This window comes from Salmo salar, chromosome ssa22 (assembly GCF_905237065.1).
Source record: "Salmo salar chromosome ssa22, Ssal_v3.1, whole genome shotgun sequence".
In the NCBI taxonomy this organism is placed as follows: Eukaryota; Metazoa; Chordata; class Actinopteri; order Salmoniformes; family Salmonidae; genus Salmo; species Salmo salar.
This window is the reverse complement of record NC_059463.1, coordinates 33,983,037-34,008,068: the sequence shown is the minus strand read 5'-3', so window position 1 is coordinate 34,008,068 and position 25,032 is coordinate 33,983,037. Positions and strand designations below refer to the sequence as shown.

General features: G+C 40.8%; 1 protein-coding gene across 1 annotated transcript in view; it reads right to left on the bottom strand.

Annotated features, from left to right (window-relative positions):
* The window catches only part of LOC106583285 (E3 ubiquitin-protein ligase MARCHF9), a 32,098-nt gene extending 8,156 nt beyond the window's left edge, over window positions 1-23,942 (bottom strand). The window contains exon 1 of the mRNA XM_014167261.2: window positions 22,058-23,942. Coding sequence (XP_014022736.1) covers window positions 22,058-22,402 — 345 coding nt within the window. The 5' untranslated portion in view covers window positions 22,403-23,942. The remainder of the gene's footprint in view (window positions 1-22,057) is intronic.
* Window positions 23,943-25,032: the final 1,090 nt, after the last annotated feature.

The following is a 25,032-nucleotide window of genomic DNA, read 5'->3' as shown; positions in this document are numbered from 1 at the left end:
GCTGTACATTTCAAAAGTGCTGAACAAATAGTTATATTGACTACGTCCGTCCTAGCTCGCTCATTAATGTCTTAATTTAAATTATGGATTGCCTTTTGTCCGCTCGTAATCCCCTTATGGCATAGTTTGTACATCTCAATTCTCAGTAGAAACCACATTTGTTTAAGCAAGTCAGCATCCTGCTTTGCTGGCATGTATAAAAAAATGAATGAGAGTTTGCCCCACCAAGATATTTCCACATTTTGTTACATTACAGCCTTATTCTAAAATGTATTAAATTGTTATTTTCCTTCATTAATCTACACAAATACCCCTTAATGACTAAACAAAAACATACAAAACTGAAATATTGCATTTACACAAGTATTCAGACCCTTTACTGAGTACTTTGTTTAAGCACCTTTGGCAGTGATTACAGCCTCGAGTCTTCTTGGGTATGACGCTACAAGCTTGGCACACCTGTATTTGGGGAGTTTCTCCCATTCTTCTCTGCAGATCCTCTCAAGCTCTGTCAGGTTGGATGGGGAGCGTCGCTGCACAGCTATTTTCAGGTCTCTCCAGAGATGTTAGATCGGGTTCAAGTCTGGGCTCTGGCTGGGCCACTCAAGGACATTCAGAGACTTGTCCCGAAGCCACTCCTGTGTTGTCTTGGCTATCTGCTTAGGGTCGTTGTCCTGTTGGATGGTGAACCTTCGCCACAGTCTGAGGTCCTGAGCTCTCTGGAACAGATTTTCATCTCTGTACTTTGCTCCATTCATCTTTCCCTCGATCCTGACTAGTCTCCTAGTCCCTGCCACTGAAAAATATCCCCACAGCATGATGCTGCCACCCCCATGCTTCACCGTAGGGATGGTGATAGGTTTCCTCCAGACGTGACGCTTGACATTCAGGCCAAAGAGTTCAATCTTGGTTTCATCAGACCAGATAAACTTGTTTTTCATGGTCTGAGAGTCCAAGCGGGCTGTCATGTGCCTTTTCCTGAGGAGTGGCTTCTGTCTGGCCACTCTACCATAACGACCTGTTTGGTGGAGCACTGCAGAGATGGTTGTCCACCTCGAAGATTCTCCCATCTCCACAGAGGAACTCTGGAGCTCTGTCAGAGTGACCATCGGGTTCTTGGTCACCTCCCTGACCAAGGCCCTTCACCCCCGATTGCTCAGTTTGGCCGGGCGGCCAGCTCTATGAAGAGTCTTAATGGTTCTAAACTTCTTTCATTTAAGAATGATGAAGGCCATTGTGTTCTTGGGGACCGTCAATGCTGTAGAAATGTTTTGGTACCTTTGACCAGATTTGTTCCTCGACACAATCCTGTCTCGGAGCTCTACAGAGAATTTCTTTGACCTCATGGCTTGGTATTCGCTCTGACATGCACTGTCAACTGTGAGACCTTATATAGACAGGTGTGTCCCTTCCAAATCAAGTCCAATCAATTGAATTTACCACAGGTGGACTCCAATCAAGTTGTAGAAACATCTAAAGGATGATCAATGGAAACAGGATGCACCCGAGCTCAATTTAGAGATTCATAGCAAAGGTTCTGATTACATATTTTTTATTTTGAATACATTTGCAGAAAAAAAACTGTTTTCGTTTTGTCATTATGGGTTTTTATGTGTGTAGATTGATGAGTAAAATGTTTTATTTAATTAATTTTAGAATAAGGCTGTAACAAAATGTGGAAAAAGTCATGGGCTCTGAATACTTTCCGAATACACTGTACATGCTAAAATCACCACTGAATCCAATCGAGGGTTAACACAGGTTGGAAAGCAAATGGCTAATGCTGAAAAGAGAAGACTCTATGCTGTAGGCTAGCAGAATATTTGATCTACTTTTCTTTTACAAAAGAGAGAGAGAGGCTTTTGGCACGTGTGCATCGGCCGTCACCAGCGAGTGAGCTGCGCATCATTGGGTGAGTCAGTGAAACTGGAAACCATTTTTAGGACTATAATTTCCTCCTCAAATTGTATCCTACAATGTGTGTCTTCACACAGCTAGGCCTAGGCTATTGATGGATTCAAGACAAAGGTAGTTTTTATTGATCTCAGATTCTCAGTTTGTCAGTCAATGTAGCCTGCCATTTGGATCATTTTTACGGTATTAAAAAGGATTCTGCCATTGTCTCCAGTCATTTAAAATGACGTAGAATTGCATGAAATGCGTTTATAAAAGGCCAAGCTAGGCAAATAAAAATGTTCCCCATGTTTGCAACTTCTGTAAGTGCCTCTACTCTACTGTTCTATGCAACTACTCAAATGTGATGATATGCATGCAATGCTTTTTTATAAAGGTGATTTTGTTTTCTCATGCGTTCCGGTACCTCAGAACTCCCGAGGTCACCGCCCTCTCACGTTCACTTTTTGTTCTGGCACCTCCCGATTTACAAATTAAGCACTGGGGATACTCTCTCTCTCTCTCTCTCACACACACACACACACACACACACACACACACACACACACACACACACACACACACACACACACACACACACACACACACACACACACACACACACACACACACACAGTGTTTTTAACATAGTGTTTTCAACTTACATATTTGACACATTTGGACATACATGATTACATTGTGCATGTTCATTTTTACAGTAATTATTGGAATAGTATTTTTATTGGAATTTCACAATTTTCTCACACATTAAGAGATACAGTAACAAAGATAAAATAAGAATAACAAAGAACAAAAATTAAATTAACAAACAGACAGAAATTAAACACACATTGTTAAATAAAGGAATTATGTGAAATACATGGAACATACAGTGTGATCCTGAGACATGTAAACAACCACCATTCTAAGAAAATCCTTGCAGCATAATAGCTGATAAATCAGGTTCTAGGTAATTAAAATAATGTCCCCAAACTTTGTAGAACTTGTCTATTTTAGAATGTAATGTACAAGTCAAATATTCAAATGGAACCCATTCAAATATTATCTTATGCCAATCTTTAATAGAAGAGGCCTTGTCACTAATCTTAAGAGTAAGAGGATGTTTTTCCTCGCTGTGAATGTAAGGATGTTGTAAAGCCTCCTCTTACCCACAGAAGTAACATGCCTATTAGGGAGACCTAACAGTAAAGAAACTGGGTCCAATTCTGGGTCGGCCCTAGGATTCTTGAAGAACATTAGACCAGTGCCTTTGTAATTTGGAACATGATCATAAACAATGTGTTAGGGTGCCTGTATCGGTTTTACATTTAAGACACTGAGGAGAGGAGGAGGGGCTAAAAGCATGTCTGTGATTCAGGGATCTATGCCGTCTTTGTACTATTCTTAATTGGATTGCTCTAGTACGATTACGGATATTGTTTTTGCATATCACCAAATGTCCTCCCACGTCACCTCGTCAATAGTAGCAGACAATTCTTTCTCCCACACTCGCTTGACCCCCTGTGTGTTAACAGTAGAAAAGGACCTTAAAGCATCATAAAATATACTTACAGACATTTTCCTTTGTAAGAAAAAAAAACATTATTTCAATGACAGACACGTCAGGGTTGCCAATCAAGGTGGTGCTCTTCAAAATATAATGTCCAACTTGTAGAAAGCAGAAAAAGTCCTGCTTTGGGAGTCAATATTTCTCATCTGCTCAAATTACAATAAAATCGTATCAGTGAATAAATTATTTAGTCTGCCTAAACCCTTATTAAACCAAATGTTAAAGCCAGCATCCAGCAATCCTGGTCCAAAATCTGGGTTGTTAAGAATCGGGGTAAGTGCAGAGGTTAGTTTGGACCTTCCCAAAAAACATTGAACTGACCTCCATACTTTGAGTGTATTAAGTGTAATGGGATTATTGCAGAAATCTTTTACAGATTTGAAGCTTTTGAAAAGTAAAAGATTATGCAAGATTATTCTATTTGAAAAAGAAGTCTCAATATCTAACCAAATAGAGGAGTCGTCATTTGTAATCCAGTCAGAAATATAACTTAAGTGGGCACACCATTGATAAAACCTCATATTGGGCAGATCCAAGCCCCCCCTACAACTTAACCAGCCTTTTAAATATTTTATTACTTTATTGGAAAGTAAGACTGGGATCATTTGGATTGGGTAAAGTAGTCTAGGTAAAATATTCATTTTCAAGAGGGATATTCTACCCAACAATGAAATCGGAAGAGAGTTCCAGCACTCCAGATCCTGTCTTATTGTGACAAATAATGGAACAAAATTGGCTTTGTACATTTTCTAGAAATTGGGAGTTACGAAAATACCCAGATACATTAAACCTGAGGGAGACCATTTAAAAGGAAATGGGGGAGAGGTAGTAGGTACAAAGCTAAAATGACCAAGTGGTATAGCCTCTGATTTAGTTAATCTTGTGGCCTGGGAATACACTAAATAATTAAATAATATTAACAAGAGATGTAATTGAAGTCTCAGGGCTAGAGATGAATATCAAAACATCATCAGCATACAAGCTTATTTTATGATGAACGTCACCAATGATAAAGCAGACCCTATATAGCAGGCGTTACTCTGATGGCCTTGGCCAGCGAGCGCAAATAGGACAGGGGACAAAAGACAGCCCTGTCTGGTACCTCTGTGTGTGGAGAAGCTATTTGACCTTAGCCCATTAGTAAGGACATCAGCCCGAGGGTCATCATATAAAACCTTAACACATTCTATAAAGTTGTCATCTAGACTAAATTTAGTCAGTGCAAAGAATAGGTAAGACCTCTCACACGGTCAAATGCTTTTTCAGCATCTAGGGAGAGCACAAGACCGTCCACAACACTTCGTTGCTAGGTTTGAATAACATTAAGAACTTGAATATCATTAAGGAGCCGCCTGACATTATTACATGAGTTATGGCCCTTAACGAAGCCACTTTGGTCCCCTTTCACAATTAGTGGCAATAAGTCCTCTCGTTGTGCGGCAAGGATTTTAGATAGCAATTTTCTATCCACGTTCAGAAGGGCAATAGGTCTGTATGAGGAACAAGACTCTTTTTGAGACTTTTTGAGAATAAGTGATATGTTAGTTTCCCACAGAGTTGGCTCAAGGATCAGGCCATGGAACTCACTACAAAACATGTCTGGTCCTGGGGCACCGCCATTTTGGGGCGGCAGGTAGGCTAGTGGTTAGAGCGTTGGAATAGTAACTGAAAGGTTGCATGATCAAATCCTTAAGGTAAAAATCTGTTGTTCTGCACCTGAACGAGGCAGTTAACACGCTGTCATTGAAAATAAGAATTTGTTCTTAACTGACTTGCCTAGTTAAAGAAAGATTCTCAATTGCAAACATGAATTCTCCCTTGGAAATAAGGGCATTATAAGAGCATCTTTGGAAATTGTTATCTTAGAAAATAAGTCCTCCATTAGTTTAGGTGCATCATTTGTCAGTTCTGAGGCATAAAGATTTGCAAAACATTTCTTAAATGTCAAATTTATCAATTTATTTTAATATAAATGGTTGCCATCAGAATCAATAATAGTAACAATTGAATGGGAGTCTACTTTATTTTTAGCTAGGCATGCCAAATATTTTCCTGGTTTATCGCCATGTTCATAAAGCTTTTGCCTGACAAATCTAATTTTCTTTTCAGCATCCTGTGTTAGGATAGAGTCCAATGTTGAGCGCTGCTCAGTAGGCCATAATTGATTTTAGCCCAGTAGGCCTGGCATATTCCCACATTCAAGGAGCTTTCCATTTTGATTGGGTTATTTTGCCTAAAAACATTTAGGCCTACCTATAGAAAAATAAAAAAAAACAACTATGCATCTCTGCCCAGCCTAGCAAGAGTGGCCAAAAGGGTGTTAAGCATCCCCAGTGGCTCTGCAAGTGTGGAGAGGGTATTCTCCACTGCTGGCCTGCTCTCCAGGCACCATCGCATGAGCCTGGGGCCACAGACTTGCCAAACTCATGTTTCAAAAAATAATTTATTATCTTAATTTTCGCCTAAAATGACATACCCAAATCTAACTGCCTGAGGCTCAGGACCTTAAGCAAGGATATGCATATTATTGATACCATTTGAAGGAAACTTTGAAGTTTGTGGAAATGTGAAATTAATGTAAGAGAATATAACACATTAGATCTGGCAAAAGATAATACAAAGTAAAAAACGTGTTTTTGTCTCTTTTTTTGTTCCATCATCTTTGAAATGCAAGAAAAGGCCATAATGTATTATTCCAGCTCAGGCACAATTTAGATTTTGGCCACTAGATGGCAGCAGTGTATGTGCAAAGTTTTAGACTGATTCAATGAACCATTGTATTTCTGTTCAAAATGTTCTATCACGACTGTCCAAATGTGCCTAATTGGTTAATTCATACATTTTCAAGTTCATAACTGTGCACTCTCCTCAAACAATAGCATGGTATTCTTTCACTGTAATAGCTACTGTAAATTGGACAGTGCAGTTAGATTAACAACAATTTAAGCTTTCTGTCCATATCAGATATGTCTATGTCCTGGGAAATGTTCATGTTACTTACAACCTCATGCTAATCACATTAGCCTACGTTAGCTCAACCGTCCCGCGGGGGACACCGATCCTGTAGAGGTTAAAATCACTAATCCCTAAACCTCAACTAAATATTGTAATAAATAATGTGAAAATTGAGAAAGTTGAGGTGACTAAACTGTTTAGACTAACTCTGTATTGTAAACTGTCATGGTCAAACAGTAGCTAAGAAGTCTGTCCATAATATGGTGCTGCTATACCTTCTAATTTTATCTTTATTTAACTTGGCAAGTCAGTTAAAAACAAATTCTTATTTTCAACAACGGTCTAGGAACAGTGGGTTAACTGCCTTATTCAGGAGCAGAACGACATATTTTTACCTTGTCAGCTCAGGGATTCGATCTTGCAACCTTTCGGTTACTAGTCCAATGCTCTAACCACAAGGCTACCTGCCGCCCCGTAGAGGGGTGGCAACTATGAACTTATTAACAGCACTGTCAACAAGGTAGGTACTCCAGGCTCGAGTTTTGTCGCACCTGGACTACTGTGTACATCTAAGGGCCAGTCGTGTGGTCAGGTGCCACAAAGGGGGACTTGGGAAAATTGCATTTGGCTCAGAACAGGGCAGCACGGCTGACACTTGGATGTACGCAGAGATAATATGCATGTCAATCTCTCCTGGCTCAAAGTGGAGGAGAGATTGACTTCATCACTACTTGACTTTGTGAGAGGTATTGACATGTTGAAGGCACCTAGCACACAGCTCACACACCCATTCATACCCCACAAGACATGCCACCAGAGGTCTCTTCACAGTCCCCAAGTCCAGAACAGACTATGGGAGGAGCACAGTACTACATAGAGCCATGACTACATGGAACTCTATTCCACATCAGGTAACTAATGCAAGCAGTAGAATCAGATTTAAAAAACAGATACAAATACACTTTATGGAACAGCGTGGACTGTGAAGCAACACAAACATAGGCACAGACACATGCATACACACAGATGATAACATACACACACGTACACAGATTTTGTGTTGTAGATATGTGGTAGTGGAGTAGGGTCCTGACGTCGCTTCACAGTCCCCGCTGTGTTGTGAAATCTGTTATCAATGTTTTAAAAATGATATAACTGCCTTCATTTTGCCAGACCCCAGCAGCTAATGGGGATCCATAATAAATACAAATACAAATTCTCAGCGAGCCTAAACAAACTATATGAACCCTAAACCCTAAGTATAATACACCTGAAGAATAAATATGTAAAGTTCCAAAAGGGGGTTTTCCCCGCCAGCTAACATGCATGGGATTTCAACTCTCCAATATAGACTCTTAAGTCTGTATAACCATTCTATAGCCTCGTCATTTATAAATATTCAAATATAAATCTATGAAAGAAGACTAAGGCTCTTCCACCAAAGACCAAACCTGGGCACCTTCGGAAAGTATTCAGACCCCTTGACTTTTTCCACATTTTGTTACATTACAGCCTTATTCTAAAATGTATTAAATGTTATTTTTTCCTCGTCAATCTACACTCAATACCCCATAATGACAAAGCAATTTTTGCTAATTTATAAAGAATACAAAACTGAAATATCACATTTACATATGTATTCAGACCCTTTACTCAGTACTTTGTTGAAGCACCTTTGGCAGTGATTACAGGCTCAAGTCTTCTTGGGTATGACGCTACAAGCTTGGCACACCTGTATTTGGGGAGTTTCTCCCATTCTGCTCTGATCCCCTCAAGCTCTGTCAGGTTGGATAGGGAGCATTGCTGCACAGCTATTTCAGGTCTCTTCAGAGATGTTTGATCGGGTTCAAGTCTGGGCTCTGGCTGGCCCACTCAAGGACATTCAGAGACTTATTCCCTAAGCCACTCCTGTGTTGTCTTGGCTATGTGCTTAGGGTCGTTGTCCTGTAGGAAGGTGATTCTAAGCCCCAGTCTGAGGTCCTTAGCACTCTGGAGCAGGTTTTCATTTACTGAGGAGTGGCTTCCGTCTGGCCACTACCATAAAGACCTGTTTGGTTGAGTGCCGCAGAGATGGTTGTCCTTCATGAAGGTTCTCCCATCTCCACAGAGGAACTCTGGAGCTTTGTCAGAGTGACGATCGGGTACTTGGTCACCTCCTGGGCGGCCAGCTCTAGGAAGAGTCTTGGTGGTTCCAAACTTCTTTAATTTAAGAATGAAGGAGGCCATTGTGTTCTTTGGGATCTTCAATGCAGCAGACAATTTTTGTTGCCCTTCCCCAGATCGGTGCCTTGACACAATCCTGTCTCTGAGCTCTACGGACAATTCCTTTGACCTCATGGCTTGGATTTTGCTCTGACATGCACTGTCAACTGTGGGACTTTATATAGACAGGTGTGTGCCTTTCCAAATCATGACCAATCAATCTAATTTACCACAGGTGGACTCCAATCAAGTTGTAGAAACAGCTCAAGGATGATCAATGGAAACCGGATGCACCTAAGCTCAATTTCAAGTCTCATAGCAAAGGGTCTGAATACTTATGTAAAGAAGGTATTTTAGTTTTTTATTTATAATGAATTTGTAAACATTTCTAAAAACTTGTTTTCCATTTGTCATTATGGGGTATTCTGTGTAGATTGCTGATGATTTATTTAATCAATTTTAGAATAAGGCTGTAACGTAACAAAATGTGGAAAAAGTCAAGGGGTCGGAATACTTTCCGAAGGCACTGTAGATTCACACAGATCTCAGTCTGAGCTATGATGGCAGTTACTGTAGCAATAAAAATAATACAAATAATGTTACTGAACAAGAGCACTTGAGAACTCACATCACTGCTTCATGGCCAGATTTGAATGAAGTTATCCAATGCTGCAAAGGCGCAGTGTAAAGTTATTTACCCGAGAGAGTCAATAGACACAGCAGCCTTTTCAGGTGTGTATGCTTCTTAGGCGTTCTGTTGACCATAATCTACAATGTGGCACGGTACAGTAGTGAGTAGTCTATCTTCATTCTCTCGAGTTGGTTCTTCACCTCATCAAACGCCTTCGAACAACCGCCGTGGAGTAGTCTTTGAAGAATCAGACCCTTGGTCCTGTGTGCTGAATACCATCAGATTCAGCAACAAGGAATCCATTCCTCAAAGAATTTAACTGAGCGTGTCCCTTAACTCATTTTCGGGAAACCCACCACACGGATTTTACATCTCTGTCCTCAATTATCCAGGTCATCAATGTGCTCTGCCATTTCATGCACCTGTTTCTCAAGTGTCTTTATCTTAGTGTCCATTGGTGTAGTTGAAGTTTCCACAGTAGCAATTCTTGCTTCCGCCACATCAACATGTTTGACAACCCTCTGTAGTTTGGCTGAATGGCCTGTTATTGCTTCTAAGACCATTCCTATCTTGACATTGATCACTTTAGTAATGTTATCAGTCATCTTTTGGATCACTAGATCCATTGTGCCTGGATCCGCAATGGTGTTAACTTCGCTAACGTTAGTTAGCTCATCCCGCACATCTACAGTGGTGGTTTCGGTCTAGTTCCCAGTAGTTCTGCTGGGGATGCTGTCGGAAACTTTTGAAAAATAGCCATCAAGACTCATTGTAGGGTAAATTATTTTGCAAATTCTACCACTTTTTCAAGCTAAGAAATAAATATAAAGTGAAAAATTGACATTGAGTGTCCCTGTGTAATTTTTCCACAACAATATGGCGTCAACGAACAGCATGATTGATTCTGCCTGCGGAGCTTTCCAGTGGGGGTCTGCGAGGAAAACCGGTGGTGCATTTTATGAAGCGTGAGGGAAATTCCTGTCTGACCAAAAGAGGACGAGGACCCGCCCAGACCACACCCTTACTGTGAGCTGCCCAGGAGGAGTCACATCATCCACCAACAATTGAGGGATGGCAACTGATTTCAGTAAATCAATTTAAATGAATCTGTGTAAAAAGAAAATCACGGTGAGTAATGCATAAAAAGGTACCCACAGTCTTATAGAGAGAAGACTATTCACTAGTTTAATGAGAAGATTAGAGCGAGCTCGTAACGGTACCATGGAAAGCCCCGCTGACAGCTGTCTGTTGGCATTTACAAGAAATGTCTGTGGTCTGCAGCCATAAAAAATAACACTAGGTATTTTTGAGTACAGGGTGTTATTTATGTGGATAGCAAGTAATGGCAGAGAGAATCGTTGGAGATCGTGGGTAATGAGGAAATGGTGTATTTAGGAATAGTACTCAGTGAATGTGGATGTGAAAGGTGTGTGATTGTGAGATATGACATATTAACCTGATTGAAATTTTGCTGATTGAAATTTGGATAACAAATGATTGAAATTCTGACTATTGGAATTTGGATAATAAGATTGAAGTGTGGATAATAAGAGCATTGAAATTGAGCTATTACGTATTGAGTGAATGAGAGCTGTCAGGGGACTAGCTTACGTGTGAAAGAGGTGAATGAATGCAACAACCAGTTCTTTGAGCTGAGTTTTCCAGTTCTGGGTGAGCTGATTAGTAATGTTATCTAGGGTCTGGCCAACTTGGATCTACAATGGAGGATAACATGTCTCAGAAAACTCAGAGGATAACATGTCTCAGAGGATAACATGTCTTGTTAGTAAGGAGGATAACATGTCTCAGAAATCTCAGAGGATAACATATCTTGTTAGTAAGGAGGATAACATCTCAGAAATCTCAGAGGATAACATATCTTGTTAGTAAGGAGGATAACATCTCAGAAATCTCAGAGGATAACATCTCGTTAGTAAGGAGGATAACATCTCAGAAATCTCAGAGGATAACATCTCGTTAGTAAGGAGGATAACATCTCAGAAATCTCAGAGGATAACATCTCGTTAGTAAGGAGGATAACATGTCTCAGAAATCTCAGAGGATAACATCTTGTTAGTAAGGAGGATAACATCTCAGAAATCTCAGAGGATAACATCTCGTTAGTAAGGAGGATAACATGTCTCAGAAATCTCAGAGGATAACATGTCTCAGAGGATAACATGTCTCATTAGTAAGGAGGATAACATGTCTCGTTAATGTCGAGGATAACATGTCTCATTGGTAACGAGGATCACATGTTTCTGAGGATAACATGACTTTAGATTATATGAGGATAACATGTCTCATCAGTGGAGTTTGATGTATAATGTTATTATGTATGAGGATATGAAAGAAGAGAGAACTATTTCCGGATATGCTGTTAAATCGAGCTAGTGTAAATATCTAAACCCCTGTATGAATAGAACACTAGTCTAGATGAGGAATTTGTGAAGTAACACAAATGTATAATGGGTTACTAGAGATAAAGTAAGATAATATTGAGTATAATGGGTTATTATGATGATCATTTGAAGTAAGAATAGAAAAATAATAATATACAACTAGCACACTAACACGTTGACGTACGTAAGCGGTGACAAAGTATTCTGAGGAATGTTCAGATAATGGATCATTTGTATGATAAGGTTAAAGCATTGTACAGGACTTGACTTACCCCTTATCATATCACCTCCACCTTACCTTACCTGTTCCTCGGCATACACATCACGGACAAACTGAAATGGTCCACCCACACAGACAGCGCCTCTTCAACCTCAGGAGGCTGAATAAATTTGGCTTGTCACCTAAAAGCCTCACTAACTTTTACAGATGCACAATTGAGAGCACCCTGTCAGCCTGTATCACCACCTGATATGGCAACTGCACCACCCTCAACCACAGGGCTGTCCAGGAAGGAAAAGGGGAGATACCTAGTCAGTTGTAGAACTGAATGCATTCAACTGAAATGTGTCTTCCGCATTTAACCCAACCCCTCTGAATCAGAGAGGTGCAGGGGGCTGCCATAATCGACATCCACATCTTCAGCGCCCAGGGAACAGTGGGTTAACTGCCTTGCTCAGGGGCAGAACGACACATTTTGACCTTGTCAGCTCAGGGATTTGATCCAGCATCCTTTCAGTTACAGGCCCAACACTCTAACCACTAGGCTACCTGCCGCCCCAGGGTGGTGGGGTCTGCACAACGCATCACCGGGGGCAAACTACCTGCCCTCCATGACACCTACAGCACCCAATGTCACAGGAAAGCCAAAAAGATCATCAAGGACATCAACCACCCGAGTCACTGCCTGTTCACCCGCTACCATCCAGAAGGTGAGGTCAGTACAGGTGCATCAAAGCTGGGACCGAAGGACTGAAAAACAGCTTCTGTTTCAAGGCCATCAGACTGCCAAACAGCAATGACTAACTCAGAGAGTCTGCTGCCTACAAAGAGACTCATATCACTGGCCACTTAAATAAATGGATCACTTATCACTTTAAACAATACCACTTTAATAATGTTAACATATGTAACATTACTCATCTCATATGTATATACTGTACCTTATACCATCTGTTGCACCTTGCCTATGCCACTCGGGCATCGCTCATCCATATATTTATATGTGCATATTCTTATTCCATCCCTTTAGATTTGTGTGTATTAGGTACTTGTTGGGGAATTGTTAGATTACTTGTTAGATATTACTGCACTGTCGGAACTAGAAGCACAAGCATTTCGTTACACTCGCATTAACATCTGCTAACCATGTGTATGTGACCAATAACATTTGATTTGACATTTTTCTACAACATTATCTTATATTCTGATAACATGCCAACCATGTTCTGTGTATGTTTGGTGGGACGTTGGTGGAATATTCTCCTAACCCACAGAAAACTGGACACATGAATGTTGTTACAACTTTCCTATGAAACGTGTTTATCACATTAATATCTTAAGTTCTGAGAAATGGTAACCACGTTCTGGGTAAGTTCTATTTGACATTAAGGGAATGGTCTCTTGGAAACATTCCTTGCACATCACAGGAACATTCCTCTGAAAACGTTAGCTAATGACCTAATGAAACCTAAATGGAACGTTCTCTAAAGTTGTGGGAATGTTCGTTTTTAGCTGGGTAAGCACTGAATGGTTGGTGAAGCTGACACGGATGTTCTAAAACATGTGGGATTTTTACACTTGTTTTGGGATACTAGTTGTTCCTGCCAAAACCAGCACCTGGACTTCTAGACGCATTGCTATACACAGGGTTTTCTTTTTCTTTTCCCCACTGATTAAGGGTGTTGTTTGTACAGCCTGTGCCAATTCATCTGTCATTTCAGACACACACGAGTACACCTACAACTTGATATCTAGCGATATCCCTGGATTGCTTTGTAAAATTGTCATGTCATATGACTGGCTGAGGTTAGAGGTCAGATCATTTATTCCATTATGTCCTGCCATCAAGTGCGGGACATTATTCACTGTGGTAGAGAAAGGATGGAGGATGGAAGAGGACAAGCATTTCCATGGTAATAAGATGGTATACATTCGCCAGGATAGCCCACTACAACACATTACAAAATTGAGTACAGGGATTGTACATAAAGGTTAAGTGACATTCTGTGTGATGGAAGCAGGTGTATACAGTAAGAGGCATATAAATGTCAGTGGATAAGTGACGAGGGCATTAAAGTCTGCATTATGGTTACTGTACACAAGCACAGAACATGAAAGGAAATTGTTAAATGCTGCGAATGATCTTAGCACATGATTGATAATCAAGGATGTTCATGGGAGAGAATGTATAGTTTTACATGATTTGGGAGAGGATGACATTGCTAATCCAGATATAGCCCCCACAATAATTGGAAATGATTGGCACCATTCCAGAAAACCTTTTCAAAAATGTAAATAAGAATGCCAAGAATGTATTGATTTAAAGAATGTGTACTAGTGGAACATGATTTGAGAGAGAATGGCATTGCTGCTAATCCAGATTCCCGCCAAACTTCCCTAACGTTACATTAAATGAAAATTATTGACACCATTCCTAAAAACAGACTCACAGGATATATCTTCAAAAATAAAATCAGTATTCGTAGCAGGTTTGGAGCACAATTCTGATCATCATCAATTGTTGTTGTTGTTATTGCTGTTGTCATTTGTCTGGGTTTGAGGAAGCAGACTTGGGGCAGGAGAGGGATAAAGAAAAACGGAGATGGAGGGTAATGGTAAGGGCTGGCTGTGAGGATTACAGCTAAATGTAACAGAGATAATGAATGAAAAGACAGTGGCTACCGGAGGAGTGTGTGAGAATAAGCCTGTATGTTTTTTTAAATGCTCTCATTACCACAGCGATAATGATTCCCATTCGTTTTCCTGCTCTTTTCTAAATGCCTAAAGTGCAAACAGCTTTATCTTCCCATCCCCCTTTCCTTCTCCCCCCTCGCTCGCTTTCTCTCCTTTCGCTCCCCTCTTTCCCCCTCTCATTGTTTCCCTTTCTCCCGCTACCTTTCTCTCTCTCTCTCTCTCTCGTTCTCCCCCTCTCTCTCCATCTCTCACTTCTTATGTCTCCTCTCCTCTCTCTGGCAAGCCCATGTTATTGTGAGTTTAGTTAAAGCTCTGTCTATGCAGTCTCTCTCTCTCTCTCTGTGTGTGTGTGTGTGTGTGTGTGTGTGTGTGTGTGTGTGTGTGTGTGTGTGTGTGTGTGTGTGTGTGTGTGTGTGTGTGTGTGTGTGTGTGTGTGTGTGTGTGTGTGTGTGTGTGTGTGTGTGTGTGTGTGTGTGTTCAGATTCCAGATAGCCACAGGGCTGCTGTAGAGAGGGAGAGGAGAATAGAGGAGAGAAAGGCGGAGGGGAGGACGGATGAAGGGAGGGAGGGAGGGGGATGGAGGAAGGGGTGGAGGGTGAGTCAGCTCACTGCCTGTTTGTCAGCGTGGCATGGCCATCCTGAAAGCACATGGCTTGTGCCACTTAACATGAAAACCCTACCATTACACACACTTGCAAAACACACTTGAGCTTTAATGTGGTCAGTTTTTCATGGGCATACTTTATGTGGAGTAATCAGTCTGTCAGTGCTGGTCAGCACCTTCATTCAATAGTAGTGACATCACAGAGGGAGTTTTTTCCACTGTGATCAATCCTCTAAGTAATCCAAAATAGTATGACTCATTTCTCTCACCCCTATTGCACAGATTTTGTTCTCTGCATTGAATAGTGTTATTGGTCTCCTTGTTGTTCATTCTGTGAAAATGTTATTGTATTTCGATCCTGAAAGCAAGTGTATCTCAGTCTTGGGGTTCAGTAAGAATAAAGTAAGATGTCTGGGGGTAGTAATTGAGCAACAGTGAATTCATCGTCAATCAAGTAATATTCTCAGCAAGCAGCTAATGCTCACAGACATGGTCAATAGAAAACATTCTCTTCATATGCTAATGACATTTTCAAAGAATGTCTCTGCAGAGTTATGAAAACGTTTCTGAACTATTCATGGAATGTATCTGGCATGATCATTCCTGGAATACGCAGATACAAATCTATTATAGAAATACCTATGAACATTCTGGGAACCAACAATTGTTAGCTGGATTGTACTGTATGGATCTTTGCCTTTCTGTCCCTATGATGTTTTGGCGGATAAAGAATATGGGGTTAGGGAAGGGAGTGGCGGTGTGGGGCTTGGGTGCGTGTGGGGGATGGGTGGGTGTGGGGCATGGGTGGGACCAAACTTGATTCCCATCCCAAAACACACACAGAGTGCCCATCACAACAACGTTATATAAATATGATTTGTTTCGGGGCATGTAAATATCCACGCGAGTTGATGGTTCAGCTGGCAAGGAGAGAAGGGACTGGGACAAAAAAGCACCAGCAACATTAAACGAGGTAAGTCAAGGGTATGTGAATCTGCTCCTTGGGCATAATGCCTTAATGAATCAAATAAAGTGGACAGCTAGGTGAACCAATGGTCTTTGTTAATGTGATGTTATGGAAAGGCAGGTGGACCAATGATGACATTATGATTGAAAGATACCAGGAGATCGGTGAAACAGTGATGTCTTCATGAATTCAATGGTGTCGCCTGTTGATATTGATATAAACCTGATGCAATGTTGTGAGCTGGAGTGATAATCTCAGGACTATGAAATGCTGAGGATGTCTTTATAATTTGGAAGCTATAGATAGACAGATAAGAGGCCATGTCTATATAGTGTCTCAGAGTAGGAGTGCTCATCTAGGATCAGGTCTAACCTGTCCATGTAATCTTATTCATTGTGATATAAAAGGAAAACACTTACCTGAATCAGCACTCCTACTCTGAGTCGCTTGATACATATGGCCCTAGGTGATAATATTATCATTAATCAATGGTTATTGATAAGTGGACCAAGGGATGACATACCCTTCATGCCAAAAACATATTTTTAGTAACCAAAGAAATGTACTTATAGGCCAGGTACAATAGCACACAATGGCCTTGGAAGCTTGGAGTATGGAACATGGAAGAACAGAAGCAACAATTGTAGAACTATGGGGAAAGATAGAAATGACAGATACAAGAAAAACAATACACAGAGAAAGCAATAAAGGTAAAGAATGTGAGAGGCTGAGACAGACAGTTTACATGACATGACACACATCAGGGCCTGTATTCAGAAAGAGTTTCAGGGCAGGAGGGAGTTTTCCTTTATGATCATAATGAATAAGATTATGTGGACAGGTTAGACCTGATCCTAGATCAGCACTCCTACTCTGAGACACTTTGTGAATACAGGCCCAGGCCTGGTTGATGCACAGTGACACAGCATGTCCATCTCTCCGTCTCAGGTTGACAGTGTCAACAGGGAGTCAACCCCATCACTGGAGGGCGGCCTGCTAATGAGCATGAATATTTGATACCACCTGATGAGGTGGCTAATTGTGTTTGTCGAAGGTAAATGGCAAACGCCAGGGAGGCTAGGCCATCATCTGTTGAGACACTTAACCTGAGAAATCGATGAGGAGACAGAGGAGAGAATAGACTACATTCTCAGAAAAAAATAGTTCTATGTGGCACCATTTGTCCCTATAGGGCACGGGTGGGCAATTCCAGTCCTTGAGGGCCTGATTGGTGTCACAGTTTTGCCCCAGCTAACACACCTGACTCCAATAATCACCTAATCATGATCTTCAGTTTAGAATGCCATTTGATTAATCAGCTGTGTTTGCTAGGAATGGAGAAAAAGTGTGACACCAATCAGGCCCTGGAGGACTGGAGTTGCCCACCCCTGCTATAGAGGAACCCTTTACAAAAAGATTCCCCTACAGAATCATTTAAGATCAGATAGAACTCTTTCTGGTTCCAAATAGGACACTTTAACAGGTTCTACAGATGTCACTCTTGTGTTGCTGAGAAATGCAAACTTTTAGTTTAGGTTTCTAAACTTTAGGCATCTAAAGTTTGTAATTTCCACTTTTGAAATGTCAGACTTGATTTGCCCTAACAATTTTTTTTTATCAAACCCTACAAAAATGTCCATTAATTATAATCCACATACTATTCACATTTCCTGTTGCTGCAGGGTTATTTTCCTGCTGTGGCAAACTGGCTCAAATTAAGATCCTACATCTGTATTTGGAACCCAGGTTCTATTTGGAACTCAAAAGGCTTCTATCTGACCTGAAAAGGGTTCTATCTGGAGCCTATTTTCACAGGGTTCTCCTGCAGGAACAAATGGTGCTACATATCACTCTTTTTTTCTGGGAGTGTACTAGAGAAACTCTTATAGAGGAGTGATATAGTTGTTGTAGTGGTATTGTATGTGATTAATGTTGTGCGCTTCCAAATACTCTGCTTGTTCCCTCGATGGCTTTCAATGAGAAAAATTTGGAAATGGAATTGGAATTCCAGTTTACTTCCTGAATTGAAAAAATAACTGGCATTCAAGTGTTTATCATGTTGAATATAACCTAGCTATAGAACGGGCTGATGCATGAAAATGTCATACTGTAACAATATCAAAGCCAAAGAGTAGTCTTTGTGAATAGCTTACACAGAATCATCATGACAAAAGCTCAAAGCTGCAAAGGCAAATGTAAAAAATGTATGTTCTCAATTAACCATGTGGTTTAAAGAGATAAGAGAATGCCTAAAATATTCATTTTATTTTCTTCACCTTTTTCTCCACTCTATTGTTCTTTCCCCACTGTACTATTCTAGCTTACTGTCCATCTCACTTCCCCCCTTTTCTCTGTAGCCCTCTCTCTCCTTTGTATCTTTCCCCTCCCCCATTATTTTTCTCCATCTCTTATCATCTCTCCTTTATGATCTTGCTCTCGCCCTGGTCCATATAATTTGGGATGTACCATATAAATGAGACACACACACACACACTCTCACGCATGCATTCACACACTGGCACACACTCGCACACAAACACACACATACACACGCACACACACATATTTTGACATGTGCATAATTCCAGAGTTACTACTGCTCCAGAAACACCAGACGGGGACATGATTTACAACATTCCTCTCTGACTAGACCAGTGTGAAAAAAACAGCATATATTTATTCATGCACAAGGTGATCAGATTCTTCCACCCATATGGTAATGACCACTTTCTGTATCGTTTCTATTTAGAGAACTAATACACAGGTAGATAGAAGAATGCGTAGGAAGACAAAGGGTAGGTGAACTGTTGCGAAAGCATGATTTTGACTGTGCCTCATTTTACAGAAGTTTCCTGGGGCAGTCCTTTTATTCATGACACAGTTCTATTACTGTTAGATAGACTGAATAATTGAATCCCATAAATGTACGTTGGGATCTGAGTCAAGTTGAATATATCTAGTCTTGAATGTATTGGAGTGAGTACAGTCTTCATGGTGTGAGTTTCAGCTAAAACCATGGGATTGCATGTGGGACAGTTGTCCATCTTGACAATCCACTGTGGGCACTGTAGGTTCCATGAGCATGTCTCTCCATTGATGTTGGATGAATGTCAGACTCTGCCTGCAGTCCAATGCCTTACACATCAGCACTCTCCGTCCAGCAGAGCCTAGGTCCATACACGTGCACCACCACCACCACTTCACTGCAAATAACATAGAGCTATAGCCAGCTGTTTCAAGGATATTCTTAGAACTATACTTGTTACACTTTCAAAACATATTCTCATCTAGGATAAGAGACTCCTCGACCTCCCATTTGAAACCCCCTTCCTAAGCTTTTCTTTATCTGCAGTCTTTCAACTAATGAGAACATTTTACCCGTTTTAATATACATGTAGAGTTAGAGGTTTGGAAGGATTATCATTCCCCAGTGCAGCGGTGTGATAAGGTTAGGGCACTATACCCCTAGCTACAGGGTTTCTGCAGACTCCACAGTCCTGTCTTCATCTCTCTTATTCTCCTGCACAGTAAGTCCCCATCACGACACTCCTATAAATCAACTCCACGCAATGTTGTCATTTCCGCTCTATCAATGGATCCACGTGCCTCCTTTCAAAGGACACCACCAAGGCTAATTAAAAGTGTTCAGGGGTTCTGTCTCATTTGATTCCCTCAGTGGATGCTTATATCATGGGACATGGTGCTGCAACAGAGACTGTTTCTATCTATAATAGTACAGCCCAAGGCTCTCTTACAGGGAGACTTAGCTCAGGCCTTTTTTTGTTGTTGCTTTTTAACAAACAAATAGTCAAATAATTCTAACAAAACGTATTTTAATTTCATTCACTCAAGTATACAGGAAGAGTATTTGGTAGAGAAACAGACATTTTCTACAATCACTAATAGACTTTTAAGGGTTGTTTTTGTATGTTTCTTGCCAATGTTTCAAATATTTTGCAAAGACAAGAATCTTTGTTGATTAGTTGTGATTCGATGTCATGATAAATGGGCAAAGGTCATTAAATGCATTACCCCATGATGCACTTTACTACTGTATTTCAATATATCTACTGTATGTCCTACTGTATTCAATCTGGTGGATGTCCTATTGTCACTGTTTGTCCCTCATGTTGTTACACTTCTTTTGACGTTATTTGTGTTTTCCTTTTTGCCTGTGATGAAATCACAGGACCTTCCCACTGGGTAACTTTTAACCTAAATCCAATGACATGGTGACATTTTTTGTTGATTTCATGTGAATTCATGTTCGTTGATAACTAAACCAAATGTAAAACAAAACTAGATAATGAAATGACGTCTGTGCCCAGTGGCCCAAGGAAGTATTTCCTTCGTATTGGTGTCCTTTAGTAGTGGTTTCTTTGCAGCAATTCGACCATGAAGGCCTGATTCATGCAGTCTCCTCTGAACAGTTGATGTTGAGATGTGTCTGTTAGTTGAACACTGTGAAGCATTTATTTGGGCTACAATTTCTGAGGCTGGTAACTCTAATGAACTTATCCTCTGCAGCAGAGGTAACTCTGGGTCTTCCATTCCTGTGGCAGTCCTCATGAGAGGCAGTTGCATCATAGCGCTCAATGGTTTTTAAGACTGCACTTGAAGAAACTTTCAAAGGTCTTGACATTTTCTGGATAGAGTGAGCTTCAAATCTTAAGGTAACGATGGACTGTCATTTCTCTTTGCTTATTTGAGCTGTTCTTGCCATAATATGGACTTTGTCATTTACCAAATAGGGCTATCTTCTGTATACCACCCTTACCTTGTCACAACACAAATGATTGTCTCAAACGTATTAAGAAGGAAATAAATTCACAAATTACCTTTTAACAAGGCACACCTGTTAATTGAAATGCATTCCAAGTAACTACTTCATGAAGCAGGTTGAGAGAATGCCAAGAGTGTGCAAAGCTGCCATCAAGGCAAAGGGTGGCTACTTTGAAGAATTGCAAATATAAAATATATTTTGATTTGTTTAACACTTTTTTGGTTACTACATGATTTCATATGCGTTATTTCATAGTTTTGATGTCTTCAATATTATTCTACAATGTAGAAAATAATAAACATAAATAAAAACCCTGGAAAGAGTAGGTGTGTCCAAACTTTTGACGGGTACTGCATGTATGTATGGAACAATATGTGTATGGAACAATGTATGGAACCAAGTACAAACAACTATATTGAAAAAATATGTGCTGTCCATTGGAAAACTGTCCCTCAAACAGGATAACAATACAATAATATTTAATATTGGCACAGCACTGATAGCCATCCATGGTGTAAATTCTCTGTAACACTTTGTGAAAGTTTGACCCATTGGAGACATTTCCAGATGAGATGTTTCATGAGTTGCTTCATGAAACCAAACTTGTGGCACCCTAATGGGGTCACAATTGCAGAGCTTAAATTTAACCAGAGCTGTAAGTCACTAAAGGAAAACCATGCTTATGCTCCTCAATGGGAGGAAGCTGTATCCCTGTCTGTTTGGGCTGCAGCTGGAACATGAGGATGCAGAAACATGTCAACAAAGTTTTAGTTAAAAGCTTTGTATCCGCATTAGTTATTCTTTATTCCAGGAGAACGTAACCGTCTGCATGGAGCCAATGTGTCTCTTATGGGGTCTTTGGAGACAAAGGTTGACTTTATCTATTGTAGAAAAGTTTGTTATTTGCCCTGATAAAAGACATGCTTGTTTTCCTTAGCCATAAGGTGATACCTGAGCTACCCTGCAGTGTGGGCTTATGTATAGACCTGAAATACATGTGAAGAACCAACTTTGAAGCCTTGAAGGGACTTACAGGCATAGCCCTGGAAACAATGGGGAGACGATAGGTAATCAAAAGGGGCCTAGGGAACTGTAGCCTAGACGTGGATCGATAGGTGAAGGACAGGAAAGCCTACCTGTTCTGGGCCCTGGAAGCAGATTCGGCACTGCGGCGAGCGCATGCCACTGTCCAAGCTGCTTGTGAGCGATACAGTGTCCAGGCTCGCTTGGAGCTTCGCATTCCTCTCCTCGAATGCCAGGCTCCGCGGCCGGGGATTGGTGCCATAGTACTCTTCTTCGTCGTCCCGGGTAGAGCAGTCGAAGGGTGGCCACCCGCAGCCTCCTACCCCGAGCCCTCGCATGCTGCTTGTTCGTCTGTCTGGGTTTGTGTCAGAATCGGTCCCCCGTCTTGAGCCAGACCGCATCAAAACCAGCACTTTCAGTTCATTGAAAAACATACGGATCCGGTACTTAAACATCATGAACTAGCCCACTTAGGCAAAATGCGGCTGTAGGGTGAAATACATTTACATTTACATTTAAGTCATTTAGCAGACGCTCTTATCCAGAGCGACTTACAAATTGGTGCATTCACCTTATAATATCCAGTGGAACAACCACTTTACAATAGTGCATCTAAATATTTTAAGGGGGGGGTTAGAAGGATTACTTCTAATAAATTGAGTTGTATAAATCAGGCATTTCTTATGCACGATTTGAGAGCCAAAATGGGCTTGTAAGTAGCCTATTATTGCTACCAAGTGCAAACCTATTTGGTTCAAGTAGCCTTCCCTAGCTATGGGCTATACTATTAAAACAAAAATATCAGAGGTTTCTATAAAAAGCATGACTGCCAACAAAAAAATCTTGATCAATGGAAATCAAAATATTATAATGTAAATAGATTGTATCAAGCCTTGTTACATTTTCTCTGTTTCCATGTGTAGTCGATAGACAATGCGGAAGTTTTTTCATGGATGGGCAGTTTCTTTTGGGATTCAACGGATGCCGCTACAACAATTCCCGATAGCTTTCAGTGTGAGCGATGAGCATAACCAAACAGCAATAGGATCAAACTGAATCCCCTCGTACATTTTCGATCCAGTCACTTATGGCACAATAGCAGAGCTTGCGTTTAACGGGAGCTGTCTGAGGTTCTGAAAGAACATTTATCGCAAACAGAGAGGGAGCAAGATAGAGTGGAGCGTGGAGCGTTGAAGGCTCAGGGATAATATACAATGTTATTAAAAAACAGATGTCGCTATGTCATCAGTAATTCCACCGAGTCATTTTTGGGTGTTGCTTTCATCTGTTTAGTCCGTACAAAAAAGGCCAGTTGATAACCATCTCTCTTTTGTTTGTCCCTCAATGGCATGCTAGACTTCAGAACACCGTATTTTTCTCTTCCCCTGTTTCCTCAATGTTTTTTTCTGGCTGATAGATAGAGAATATGTCCCACACGGTTCCCTCTCCACATAAGTCCAAGAGCCACTTTACTATCCAACGTGTTCACATTTTAAACAGGATCGGACAAGACACCAAAAACCTGTAGAAAAACACACATCCCTTTGCCATTGAAATGCCATGCTGTTTTTTGTTCTTCCTGCAACGATTCCTGCAGAACACACACCAGGAAGAACAGAGATGCCAGGGAATAACCCCCAGAGTATGGGAACGAGGCAAACCGATTACATCGCCATGCCAGATCAACTTTGCCACTAAATAACGGGTTCGTTTACTACCAATAACTAATTACGTCCATTCAACAACAATAAAACGCTATTTTACGTGGCATTGTTTAAATACTTGCTTCTGTCAGCAGACGTGCCTCCATCGAAATTGATCTGGTGGACGGACAAACAGAGGACCCTGCCATAAAAATGCATGCTAGCCTAATTGAAACACAGATGTGTTTTTTTGTATCGTTGTTGTCACCTCATTTTCCTATGATTATTTCTTCCTCAGTCTATCCGCGATGGAAAAAAGCTCTGCCGTCTTGCTGCGCATTGGCAGAAGCCGCTATCCGAGGTTCTGATTTTCATGTGACGTTGCGGCCACGTGCTAGTCAGTGTATCCCGGGAAATCTAAACGGTGTATGTAATGTCAATGGACAGGGACTGATATTAGTAATCTGCCACTTCCATGCGGTGAACCTTCTCTCAAATGTCTCTCTCTTGTTACATATGCCTATGCATAGTTTATTCAACGTTCTCTCAAACAAGTCCAGGCCTATCATCTAAACAGATACTAGGCCCTTGGCTTACATGAATGTTGTAATAATACACATTGCTTCACTGGCTACCCAACCACTGTTGTGTTCTTTCATGAAGTTCAGCCATGTGCTATTTAATGCCACAAAGAAAATGACAAACGAATTTCAAAGAACTTGGCCAAGCAGCATCAGACGACGGAATAGATCAACTATGCCATAACTAGATTAGAGTTGAATCACAGCCATATGAAAACATTAGTCACAGAGATATGAAAGCAAGGATGTGAAGAGGGTAAAGCGTCTGTGTATTGTGAGCGCTGTCTGGCGGGGCCGGACCCCGGCCGAGAGGCACCCCGGATCGAACTCTCAAGGGGGCGGATGATCTCTGTCGGCTCCACATGCAGCAGCATATATGAAGCCGATCCCACGTGCACACAGATTTAAATTCAATAATAAATGAGCGGGAAAATAAAGCAGTTTAGTGATTCCTCTGTAAGGCACCAAACTAGCCTACGGAAACAGGAAAAAAACAAACAAGTATTTAAGCTCATTATTTTATTTTAAGAAAATTTAAATAATAATTCATTGAAAATATGCAAGCATTCCCATGGTCACATGACAAGAAAAACAGTTTAGCTTAGCAAAAGATCTGTTTAGGGAATCAAACAATTATCCATCAGAGATTTTTGTTAGGCCATTTTGAGTATTTCCTCTTCCATTTATACACCCAGTGCTTTTAGAAGCTCCTAGTCCAGCTGAGGGCATCAGATTAAAAGACGCTGTCCTTGATGCTGAAATGAAGACCATTAAATTCTAACATGCTACATTCGGCAGCAAGGTCCCTCCTGGGCCTGAGGGACCAAAGTTGACAAAACTTATATAAAAAAACATTCCCCTTTA